The sequence below is a fragment of the Bolinopsis microptera genome, chromosome 4 (assembly GCF_026151205.1).
Source record: "Bolinopsis microptera isolate Bmic1 chromosome 4, MBARI_Bmic_1.0, whole genome shotgun sequence".
NCBI lineage: Eukaryota > Metazoa > Ctenophora > Tentaculata > Lobata > Bolinopsidae > Bolinopsis > Bolinopsis microptera.
Genome location: NC_087075.1, coordinates 5,827,577 through 5,840,412, shown reverse-complemented (window position 1 = coordinate 5,840,412; position 12,836 = coordinate 5,827,577). Strand labels below are relative to the sequence as shown.

At 36.3% G+C, this 12,836-nt stretch overlaps 3 protein-coding genes and 1 long non-coding RNA gene across 4 annotated transcripts in view; 3 read left to right on the top strand and 1 right to left on the bottom strand.

The window, feature by feature from the left end:
* Positions 1-898, top strand: part of LOC134814123 (gamma-aminobutyric acid receptor-associated protein-like) — a 39,831-nt gene extending 38,933 nt beyond the window's left edge. The window contains exon 5 of the mRNA XM_063822159.1: positions 15-898. Coding sequence (XP_063678229.1) covers positions 15-83 — 69 coding nt within the window. The 3' untranslated portion in view covers positions 84-898. The remainder of the gene's footprint in view (positions 1-14) is intronic.
* The window catches only part of LOC134814119 (3'-5' RNA helicase YTHDC2-like), a 138,134-nt gene that overhangs the window by 87,589 nt on the left and 37,709 nt on the right, over positions 1-12,836 (bottom strand). The window lies entirely within an intron of this gene.
* LOC134814403 (uncharacterized) lies at positions 1,213-2,557 on the top strand. Its single transcript, XR_010160156.1, has 4 exons — positions 1,213-1,329; positions 1,504-1,585; positions 1,706-1,839; positions 1,985-2,557. It is a non-coding gene; the product is annotated as an uncharacterized LOC134814403 (long non-coding RNA).
* Positions 3,139-12,836, top strand: part of LOC134814122 (uncharacterized) — a 29,739-nt gene continuing 20,041 nt past the window's right edge. Inside the window, exons 1-8 of the mRNA XM_063822158.1 lie at positions 3,139-3,249; positions 3,444-3,567; positions 3,705-3,875; positions 4,021-4,063; positions 7,316-7,371; positions 7,661-7,753; positions 8,022-8,117; positions 8,323-8,412. Of these exons, the coding sequence (XP_063678228.1) occupies positions 3,238-3,249; positions 3,444-3,567; positions 3,705-3,875; positions 4,021-4,063; positions 7,316-7,371; positions 7,661-7,753; positions 8,022-8,117; positions 8,323-8,412 (685 nt within the window). The 5' untranslated portion in view covers positions 3,139-3,237. The remainder of the gene's footprint in view (positions 3,250-3,443; positions 3,568-3,704; positions 3,876-4,020; positions 4,064-7,315; positions 7,372-7,660; positions 7,754-8,021; positions 8,118-8,322; positions 8,413-12,836) is intronic.

Below are 12,836 nucleotides of genomic sequence, written 5' to 3'. Positions count from 1 at the left end.
TGTTATCTTATCAGGAACACCACGAGGACGATAACTTTATTTACATCGCATACAGCGACGAAAGTGTATACGGAACACAATAGATGAAACCTGCACCATTATCCTGAAATACCGACTTTACACAATGATACTTGACAATGTATTCTCCTTTTCAATACTGCCTCAGCTAAATTAGCTGGTATGTAACATGCGCCTCAGCCCTCTATCTGATATCACGTGATCGCTCTTTTCCTTGTTTATATGTTTGATTCAGACTGAGTGTTTACCCAAACTTCCCGTAATTTTTCAAGAGAGAAATACACAGTTTTTAAAAGTTGTCCGCGGATTCGACAACTGATACCTCGATGACTAATTAAAATTAAGGTTTTAGTAATTTTAGCAGTAATATGAAAATATTTTTATTGGCCACCCCCTGGTCAGGTTCAATTAATTTTTTATTGCCTCCTAGGAAGACAAAAAACGATGTATGTATTTGTTAGATTCACTACGCTGACTATCTTTTCTTTTTTTCAGATCTTTCGTATAAAGATTTCGTATAATTGCATGACGATTTCACATTTTAAATTAACAAGCTAAGTGAGCATAATAATAATATAACCTTGGGTTAAGTTGGCTAAAACAGATTTTTTGTTTTTGGCGATAGAGCATGATTGGGGTTATGTATGTTGTTTGTATTAAAAATTATGATCCCTGTAGTTAAAGTATACGAAAAGTAAACTTTCTTATTATTTCTTTAATGTCAGAACTTTGCCGTATTGAGTTCATGTCAGTTCAAGGGTAATATTTTAAAATGATAACTGTTTATCTGGCTTTTTATCGACCAGTTGTAAATCTCGTCAGACGTTGTTGTTGTATGATAGTTTTGATTAATTTTCTGTTTAATTCATTGATCCTTTAATACGTTTGTGTTATTTTACTGCTTAAGGAATGAAACTATTCATATAATGGTACTCATTCCTTCAGAATGGTACACAAAAGTTGTACCGTTCTGTGAGAATTTTACACACTGTAACAGTATTAAACTGATAATAAACAAGTTTTTAAAGCTGACAGTTCAGTTCGATCTTTTCCTATTTGATATGGTGCTGTGTCTCTGACAGAAAATAAATTATTCTGTTTCAGGTTTGACACAGTAACTAATAGTTTTAATGAATAAAATCATTGAATATTCTTAAGAAATGTCAAATTTTAACACATTTTATATCCAGTAACAGCATGGTATGGTTAACAAAGAAACATTACTCATCTCGCTATAAAAACTCCAGACCATTTGAATATAGAAAATCGTCAGCTGAATCAGTCAGGCGTGCTCGACCGAGCTTCATACCAGTAAGGAGATTAAAATTCCAAGAGCTTTACATTTAAAGTCATTTTATTCACCTTCATTTTTTCCAAAATATTCTCATTTTTCCACGGTAAAAATTTACGAAACGTACTCGATTGTATTGTACAAATATCCCCTCGATTATCACAATCCTTTATTTGCACTTTCTGACTTTCCAGCTTATAGTGGAACCGGTCGAGACTGGCAAGAGGATTGTTAAGATAAAAAATCATAAAATAGCAGTTCCTATGGAATGGAAAGGTGAGCTTTTTCTTAAATTTGGGGAATGTCACAATTTTATAACGTTAAGTGAGTTGATTTTTTCTAGATATAAAAACTTTCATGAACCTTACATTCTTCACGAATTTAACCTTTTTGCAGTTGTAAATCTGGTGGATCGAATAAAGAGCATGTTTGATGAAAGTACATTAACGGAAAGTGAGAGTATAACTGTACATCTTGGGGAATCAGGAACTTCTCCTTTACCGTCCACTACATTGGGAGATCTTTATCATGTGAGCCTTGTAATAAATTAACAGTTTTTAACATTGTTTTTAACATTGTTTTTAACATTGTTTTTAACATCGGAGCATGTATCTAGATGAAAATGTCATATTTTTCTGTCCTGTAAATATATTGCTGACTCTAGTGTATTGTCAGGAGCACCATGACGAAGATATGTTCCTGTATGTTCATTATCAAGTACAAGACTTTTCTGGATGAATGGCTGGGACGCTCTTCTTTTATTTGATTTATCAGTTTTATCATAGATGTGTTAATCAAATGGTACAGACTGGGAAGATTTAACACGACGTATTTTGAGCGTGATAAATGACTATCACGCGATTATCCCGAGATAATCATTTATCATGCGAGTTGTTTTAAATGGATATAACCAGTACCATTGGTTTGATTTGGTGATTATCATCACGTTTAAATGATAAACCTAAAGATACTTCGTTATGAGCTACATGTTGATGTTATGTTGAAAATTATAGTGACTACTTCGGTTCTAACATTTATTTATTATTTGATTATCACACATCTTTATGTCTAGACGAGTTTTCGTATATTTTGTCTAGAAATACGAATTAATTGGATGGTTAATTTAATTGGGTGTAATTGTGTTAATAGTCTGATTTTGTACGAATCCAGGATTCCAGAGGGCAAATATTGCCAAGGGGGAATTGGGGGTCCTTCACATAATACGTAATCACTGGTAAGTAAGGGAATGGAGGGAGTTTCTAAATGATCTCGTTAGTGTAATTTTAACACAATAGCTATGCGAAAAAGTGATTATGGAAGGGAGGGGGGGGGGGGGGGGGGGGTTAAAATTAGGCCAAAAGTGATTTCGTAATATGTGAACGACCTTTTATTAGAATTGATTAAATTTACTGTTCCATCTGTCATTTTAATCGTGGGTATTATCGAAGACATTGTGTTTATAGGTTTCTTATTTTTGTAGCAATTTTTGAACTATGTAAAAATCTTGATTGTGTTAATGAACTAAATTTTATCAGATTTTTCTTCCTCAGTATGTTTATCATATAAGATAACATACTTTGATTCTTTCGATCGCATGTTTTGGTCATTTTATATCTGTTTTGATTATATTGTTTTTGATTATATTGTTTTGATTATAAAACTTGTTGACATTTAATGAACGCCTGTTACTGAACAAAAAATCATATAAATTTAGATTCTGATAAATCGAATGATCAAATTGCATTGTACGATCCTTTAAGTGATTTCGAATTTAATGCTCAAAGATTGTCTTTTAAATTTGAAATGATCGAAACTAATACTTCTGTCAGACTGTTCTAGGAATGTTTGTTCTATGATAACTTTACTTCTCGAGTTCAACTAGTTTCTCTCTGTTTAGCAACCTTGGACCTACCTCTTAAATACTGGCTATGCCTAACATTGTAAGTAGATAATTATCCAAAGTTTTAATTACATTTACAATGTAGTCTATAAAATATGATTTTTATGTAAAGTGAGTCTAGTTGAGCCATTAACCATACTTGACACAACTCAATAATTTTATTCGTGCCGTGATTTTCAACAAAATATAAAATACATCATAATTTGCCACTCTGTCTAAAAACATCTCTCTCAGATATTGAAATGTACACACAGCGGAGGCAGCTCGGTCCTGAGGGATTTGACCACCGAGAGTACCCTCAGCGACCTGCAAACAGCTGTTCAGAACATCACGCAGATTGAAATGAATTCTCAGAAATGTATGGATTGTCAATTAAAAGTTCATTTTTATTTAAGTTGTATAAGATTGTTTTCGATTGCTTTCATTTTCTCATGATATGATGATTTTTTAATAGTTCATTGTATTTAGGTTATTTCTAATTTAATCGCTTTTCAGTGAAAAGTGGATTTCCCCCGAAACTTATAGACACAGAGGAAAAGTCAGCGTTGTTATCTAACCTGGGAATAAGATCTGGTGATGCAGTACACGTTGAGAAAGGTGCTCCTTCATCAAACGGTTCATCTGCTCCTTCATCAAACCATGTTCCCTTAACAAACCAGCCAGCCAGTAAGCACATTTCAAGTTTTAGATTGTTTTCACTCATAGATATCTGGAGTATCGACCAAACTCTAACCTGCGTTTCGAGCTGCATGTTTATAAACATAAATAAAATATTAACCAAATTGCCCTTTTGACGTTTTCTCTTGTATAGGTGAACCAGCCCCGAGGGCTGTATCCAGATCAATCGTAAGAAAGTGAGTACAATTATCTTACAATTATGTTATTAATTAGTTATTAAAAGTCTCAAAAACTACTTTGACGATAAAGTAAAGAAGATTTATGGGTCTATACTCTATCTCAGAGGAAAACCTGTCCAGTGCTGATAGTCAATCTGAAGACAAACCTTTTGTAAAAGAGTTAGAGATGCCTAATGATACACATAGTTCTCTACCATGCTCTGCTACAGCTTTCAGATTAGTTACTCGATCAGAGGTTCTTTCCCTGATTACTAAGACGATGAATAATAAGTCGTGTGAACTCGATCCTCTTCCAACATGGCTCCTCAAGCACTGTCTCGATGAATTGCTCCCTCATATCAACCTCATAGTTAACCTATCCCTCCAAGAGGGCTATTTTCCACATGCTCTGAAGTCTGCTATAGTACGACCAGTCCTAAAGAAAGCCTCTCTAGATGCAGACGACTTGAAAAGCTATAGACCTGTGAGTAACCTCAGTTTTATTTCCAAGGTTATAGAAAAGTGTGCCCACTCACAGTTTTCCGAGTACCTAAATAAGAACAATCTTTTCGCAGCAAATCAATCAGGTTACCGGAAAAACATGAGCTGTGAAACTGCAGTGCTCAAGGTACATAATGATATACTCCTCCAAGTTGACAAGAAGAGTCATACTGTTCTTCTTCTTCTTGACTTGTCAGCTGCATTTGATACCATCAATCACAAAAGACTTTTGAGACGACTCGAACATAGCTATGGATTTAGTGGTATTATTCTTCAATGGGTTGCAAGCTACCTGTCAAATCGATCCTTTATCGTTGGTGTTAAGGGTGAATATTCCTCTCTCTGTGACCTCGAGATTGGAGTTCCTCAGGGCTCAATTCTTGGTCCTATATTTTTCATCCTTTACACTAAACAGCTACAAGATATTGCAAGTATGCATGGTCTCCAAATCCATCTATATGCTGATGATACTCAGATATACTTCTCATTTGATCCTAAAAAAGACATGGCCATTGAATCTATGAAGAGCAAATTGAAAGAATGTTTCGAGCACATCAAATCATGGATGAGTGAGAACTACCTGAAACTCAACGACAATAAAAGTGAGATAATCGAGATCTCTACAAACTCCAAAGCCCCAAAACAAGTTGAATTCAATCTTGACAACATATGCTCCATTAAACCTACCAAGTCAGCAAAGAATCTGGGATTCATTTTTGACAACCATCTCAATTTAGAGGCACAGATCAACAACGTTGTCAGAGTTTGCTATGTAAATCAGCGAAATCTTGGCAGAATAGGTTCCAAACTGAGTAAGGAGCTCAAAATCCAAATGGTACACGCTTCAATTCATTCCATTCTGGACAATGGAAATGCTACTTATGGTGCCCTTTCTGAAAGACTTCTCCAGAAACTTCAAAAAGTGCAGAATACTGCTGTGAGATTCATATTCGGACTTCACGGGAAGTTGAGACAGGAGCCCATCACACCCTATATGATTGAATTACACTTCTTACCTGTAGCAATGCGAATCAAATTCAAGATAGCGTTACTGGTTTTCAAGTGCCTAAACGATTGTGCTCCTGAATATCTAAGGACAATGGTCAAAATTAGGGACACTAGTAAACATCATGTCAGAATGGACCATGACTTCTTCCTACTGGAACGCCCTCCTTTATCAAGGCTGAGGGCTACAGCTGGTGCTTTCTCTCACACTGCTCCTAAAATCTGGAATACACTTCCCTACTCACTACGCTCCATCTCTCGACTAGATGTTTTCAAGAAGGCTCTCAAGACCCATCTATTTCATCAAGCCTATCCTGTATGTGCGAACAGTATTTTTGGTGATTCAGTAGTCATGGACGCAGGACTTTAAGATCAATCTACAATTTATAAATTTGAATTTTTGATTAGAAAAGGGACTACTAAGGTAAATTTATCTGCACCGCTTTGTTGGCCAGTATCAACTCCATTTTTTGGACTTTGGTCGCTTATACGGCCTAAGCGGTATACAAATAAAGCGTTATTATTATAAAGGGTCTCAATAAGAGGTCTCGACTGCCTAGGCGTCAAACCTTGGCAGTCGGTAGTTTTCCTCTGGCCCGGGATCAGCTGACCCTAGGGACCAGAGGGTAAAGGTGTAGAGACTATGTGTATCTACAAATCTTTCGAGGTTGTTTTTACAAGAGACAGGGCTTGCTACGCAAGGGAAGAAAACCGGGAGAAACAATCACAAATTATACAAATAAATATTATAAAACCTAGCAAAAAGAAATTCAAACAATCCTACACTACTACAAATGTTTATTACATACTACAATGTAATACACGATAAATAAATGCTGTATAATCAAGAAACAGGGCTTGCAGGGCAAGGGACGGAACACAGGGACTGGCTACTGAGTGTATAAAACAGTGATTCAGCAAGTACCCATTGGGTATTGCTGAATCTGACCCACAAATACCACAATCAATACAAGAATATACAATATTTAAACAAACATCATGTTTATACAAGAATCAGGGCATGCAGAGCAAGAGAAGAAAAATAAGAGAAAAACTCCAACACATGTATACCCCTTAGTCCAGTAAATAACAATAATTACTTGTACACAAAACTGTATAATATAAAATACATAACAAATACACAGTCTACCCAATATACGGGTTAAAAATTGTATAAACAAGAAACAGGGCTTGCATAGCAAGGGAAGAGATATAAGAGGACCAGGTAAAAAGTGTTTATTACAGTATCCAGTGAATAATAAACTAAATATAGAGTATCTACAGTGTATTATACTCTCAATAATATCATATAATTATTATTATTATAAAGGGTCTCAATAAGAGGTCTCGACTGCATAGGCGTCAAACCTTGGCAGTCGGTAGTTTTCCTCTGGCCCGGGATCAGCTGACCCTAGGGACCAGAGGGTAAAGGTGTAGAGACTATGTGTATCTACAAATCTTTCGAGGTTGTTTTTACAAGAGACAGGGCTTGCTACGCAAGGGAAGAAAACCGGGAGAACAATCACAAATTATACAAATAAATATTATAAAACCTAGCAAAAAGAAATTCAAACAATCCTACACTACTACAAATTATTATTATTATTAATTATTATAATACAAATTATTATTATTATTAATTATATAATTGATAATGTTCTTCAAATCACGTGTGTTTTTTCAATATTTTTTCTGTATCGATATCAGCTGTTTTGATACGTGATCTTATAACTTATATGACTGATAATTGACTACTAATTTCAGGGTAGTTCCGGCAGATAACAGTTGTCTCTTTGCCAGTATCGGATTTGTATTTCAAGGTTTAATTTTACTCTTATTATATCTTTGAAATTTATATTGATTTTCTTTGTTCTGAATGATATCTGTAGTATATATACTATACATATTATTAATAATATGTGTGAAATTATCTTAACAGTACGATTGTTTAATTAAACATAACGGCGCTGTTATGAGCGCATTCTACTAAATATCATACGAAAGCCTTGGAATATTAATTAGAAATGTTGAAATGTTGAAATGTTGAAATGTTGAAATGTTGAAATGTTGAAATGTTGAAATGTTGAAATGTTGAAATGTTGTGTACAGGTGATACTGGAAAGTCAATATCCACGGCACTGCGTTGCGTTGTAGGTGATACCGTCCTCAGCTGTCCTGACCAGTTCCCTGACGTTCTGCTTGGTTCGTTATCTTTTAACTTACTTTAGGATTTGTTTTTATAAACTCAAGGATTATTTAATTTTAAGAGATGTTTGTGTCAAACTCAAAGATTCGTTTTTATATGTGTCTCTTTGGACACGGTTATTTGTTTTTAGGAGAGGTTCTTTTTAGGAATACGCTGATTTTATAAAGTCACGAATCACCAGTTAATTTGAGTTAATATAAAACTTGAAAGATCGCGGTTTAATATGAGACTGGGCACTTCTCGCCTAAATTCATGTTTTTCCAGGCAAGAAAAGGGAGGAATATGTCACGTGGATACAGAACCCACAAATATGGGGCGGGGGTATTGAGTTAGCAGCTCTAGCTCAACACTTTGCTACAGGTCAGTTGCACGGTAGTTTGTGTCCAGACTCCAGTATAATTATATTAATGTACTTTAAATGCTGTTTAGAGCACAGAGTGCTATTTTCAGCACTCTGTACTCACAATCCCGGTCACCAGCCCTGAGTAAAATGACTGAACGTCTTCACACAATGTTAAATATACTTCTAATAACTCCTAAATACTCCTAACTTGTTTACTTTTAGAGATACACGTGGTGGATACACAGTCCCTCAGAATTGACAAGTTCGGGCAAGATCTCAACTGCTCCGATAAGGCATATGTTATCTATGATGGTAAGTGAACTCAGATCATGCTTATTCAAACCTTCGCGTTGGAATGTTGGAGGTTTAACAAATTTTAGTGCGTGAGAAAAACGAGAATTCTAAAATAATAAAACACATATATTTTAGCTCAGATATATCGTTACATCGATGATTTTTGGCATCGGCCTCCTTTTCATTTCATCTCAAGATTAATTAAGAGTCAGTTAAATTTTCGTGTCTGTGATTTTGAGCGCGTTCTTAATTAATGTTGAAATTTTCGTTTCATCGTTCAAGTTGACACGACGATCATGGTCACTTTTATCTGTACTATATATATAAAGATATAATATATCCATAGACACAGTGTTTCGTCCTATTAGGACTCATCAGTATGGCTCAAATCATCAGGGTTGGTTTTGCCGATGGCGGGTATCGATGCAGCAACCTTGCGATTACTAGCTCGACGCCGCGCCACTGGGCCACCAAGCCCTTAATGATGAGGGAATTACATAGGTACCAGACTGCTCTACAAACTCATTACAAGTTAGGAGCTTTGCATTTAAGCTGAGCGGTAGATCTATTCATTCCCTAGAGTGTTCAAGCTTAGTAAACTAGGCGAGCATATTTATCCATAGACACAGTGTTTCGTCCTATTAGGACTCATCAGTATGGCTCAAATCATCAGGGTTGGTTTTGCCGATGGCGGGTATCGATCCAGCAACCTTGCGATTACTAGCTCGACGCCGCGCCACTGAAAACAAAGATATAATATATATATATATATATATAAACTTGTCAATTCTGAGGGATATAATATATATACAACACTACTATATAACAAATAATTTGAGATAACGATGTTTAATAAATGATGCAAAGAATTTCGAAGATCTAATCAACACCGACTTTTAATGTGTAGGAGTACAGCAACGAAATATTTATTAATACTTTCAACACTACTATATAACAAATAATTTGAGGATGACTGTAAAGGTACATTTTACCGACATTTGAAGTCAAGGCGTTGTTTTACTGATAGTTGTGGTTGACTAATAATATATATATCCTAATAATCCGAGTCTCTGCTCAATTCAGGATTCTTAGTTTCAGAGACATTTACCATGTTAAGTGATTTAGTTAATCCTACTATCGATTATGTGCTTTGATATCTTGGTTAAGGTTATGCTATATGGTTTACGCGGTTAGCCTGTATCGTCTCAATTCAGGAGCCAAGAACCACTGCTCTTATGCTTGCTCTGCGCTATTCCTCGCGTTTTTGCGTTAAGGGAACCTAAGAGAGTTTAGATCTCTTGGTTGTGATTTTATCGCGGTTTATTTGTCAAGTTACCTAGAACTGGACCGGCTGAAACCTTTATCTCTGCTACATTTCCTATTCTTGGCTTTAGCAAGATATCCTCCCATTTTATGTGTCTTTGTTCCCCGTATGTCTCCTCTATGTTCGATCCTATCCCTGCATCTGACATCGCTTTTACTTCGGCCGCGCTGAGTTCTTTGGAAAACACGTTGAGTTTCACCATTTCTCCTCCAAAGGGGAATCCTCCAGCTGCACCTTTGTTTCCATCATCACCATTGCAATCATCCCCTATGACAAGAAAGCCATTCAGAGGAATTGGGACTCCGGTGGAACCTTTTGAACTAGTTTTTAAGAGATCGCCACCATAGTACATGCTCACTGTGTTTAGTGATCGACTCCAAGTTGAGCATAAATGATACCATTCTCCTATTGGCACGGATCCGAATTGGTCAAGCCAAGTGGGGCCAAATCCGAACCAATAGTTCCATCCTCCACTATCTGATATGACTATTTCACCTCCCATGCAGTATCCGAACCAAATGGTGTTATGTTCAGACCGCAACTTTTTGATCCAGGAACATACTGACATGGCCTCTGTGAAAGGTCCCATGTCCGGCTGATATTCAATGTAGCTAATTCCATCGTCGCCGAACTTCAGACCTTTTCCGTTTCTTCCGGTTAGTTCGATCGCTGTGGAAAGTACATTCTCGTTAATAAGTTATGTTATAAAATTTAACAAGAGGAAAGAAAATGATCTGACTAATATGATAGGTATCTTATGACAAAAGGAGTCGAGAGATCAATGCTTAATTAAAACATAATTTCATATCATATCACATGTCTTACCTTGAGAAGTTAGTCCGAGTATTGATAGTATTATCAATAAAGTGAAGCAATTCTTCATTATGTCGAAGTCTTGTCTCGTTCTTGAGAGTTATTTGACCTAGACTGATTTCTAGTTTCACTTTAACGTCGCTTATGTAATATGGTACTGTTAATATTTATCGATAAGTTCTACCACGACAAATTAAAAACGCTAATTTTAAAGCAGACTAATAACAAGTATCAACGGATATAATTACAATCGACAAATGATTTTAAACCAGGAAATGCTCGATTACATAAATGAGTATTCTCAAAATTATACCACTGCACCTACACAACGTATACCGCACTAGCTTCTTTGCGATAGCTTCAGTTGGTGTAGGAGGCGGACGAAGCGTCATTAAATGGGACAAAACATATATGTGAAGAAGAGCTGCACTAAGCGAGCTTGCTGAGAGAGCATATTTTCCCTTGTTCTCTAATCGTGCCCGGGACAATCTGAGCTATTGTTTTAGAATGATTATAACGTTTATCTTGGGTATGTAAATCCGGGGACCGCTGCTGCCCCTGCCTACCGTAGCTTCTTGGTGTAGCTGGCGAACGGGTGGCGAACGAAGCATCAGGCCGAGAGAGCATATTTTCCCTTGTTCTCTAATCGTGCCCGGGACAATCTGAGCTATTGTTTTAGAAAGATTATAACGTTTATCTTGGGTATGTAAATCCGGGGAGACGAAGCATCATAAAATAGGTCCTGCCAGGCCGAGAGAGCGTGTTTTCCCTTGTTCTCTAATCGTGCCCCGGACAACCTGGCTCTCTAACTGTCCGAGCTATTGTCTAAAACGATTAAAACCATGACATTGGTGGATTTAGTCTCACCGGGGCCCCTGCTGTACAAATCTAGATAATTCTTTGAGATGGTTTTACACACACTGTGACAGGGGTGTGACTCCAGAATAGTAAGATTGATGTCACTTTTCATAGATGTTGATTCTCGTGTGGAAGTGAGGTACATTTGCTTACTTTATTAGTAAGGTTCTGTTAGTGTTCAGCAATAGACAGAAGTGAGGCAATTTGTTTACTTTTAAGGGTAAGGTTCTGTTGAGCACAGTTTTATAGTTAATACGAGCAACAAGCAACATATTTTTTTAGATTACACAACAAATAAAATAAACCGTAGCATACATAGAATTCGATATTGTAACTGTATAAGTATACTCTAATTTAAGCTAAATATTTTACGCCTATACGAACTATCGAGAAAACTGACAGGTTTGTGACCTGCCTTGACACGTCAGCTCATTAAACAATGAATAATATTACTACGGAGTACTAACTATTATTCTTTACGAAACAAACAATATTATTTATTAAGAGAAACCAGCACTGCTCTCTGACATGAACATTGTATCCGCATTCCGCATGGAATAGTACTCAGTGAAAGCAGTATTAATGACATTCTCACTTTTCAGAACTAAGTGCCTAATACAATTAAGATATAACATCTAAACAGTTTTATTCCTGTTCCATATGATCGAGGATAGTCAGGGCTACAAAACCTGACCAAGTTTAGCTCAATCCAGTACTGCGCGTTTGAGATATGAGGTTAAATATACCAAAAATAGGGGTTTTCTGGTGTGACATGATTGTAAATTTTTTGGAGTATAACCTCAATATCTCACAAACTATCCATTTGTGGTCTTTCTGAGTTACACTATCTGTTTCCTCTGGCAATTTCGGTTCAGAGTCAATTAAGTTTGAAACAAAATCTCAGTATATGTGGAAGGACTGAGGATATCAAGTTTGTAAACGTGCGCGCGCGCGCGCGCACACACATATAATGACCTCATATCTTCCACATTTAATGATTTTTTATAGAAATTCTTTCACCATCCTGTAGCACTCATGTGCTGAGTAGGATAGCATTCAAATCATGTCTTTAAAAGCTTTAGATAGATACTGAGGGAGAAAATTCATGTTTGTAAACGCGCGCGCGCATGGCCCACTGCCCAGACTATATCAATGGACGGGAGGATTAAAGTACTTTCATACACACCAGCATGCTCATTGATGGCTTAAAATGAAGCTAAGACATACTCCTATCAGATCCACCATAAGTTAGATACCATAATAATCATTAAATGTGTCTAAAATGAGGAAGCTTTGACAAGTGCGAGTGGTTTTGGCAAATTTTGGTATAAAATGGGCCCTGAGATCATATTTTTCTCATTAAAATCACATATATCACGATTATTTATGTGTGTTGGGTGTATCCTCATTGGTATCAACCATTTCAATCATCTAGAGCAGCTTTCCT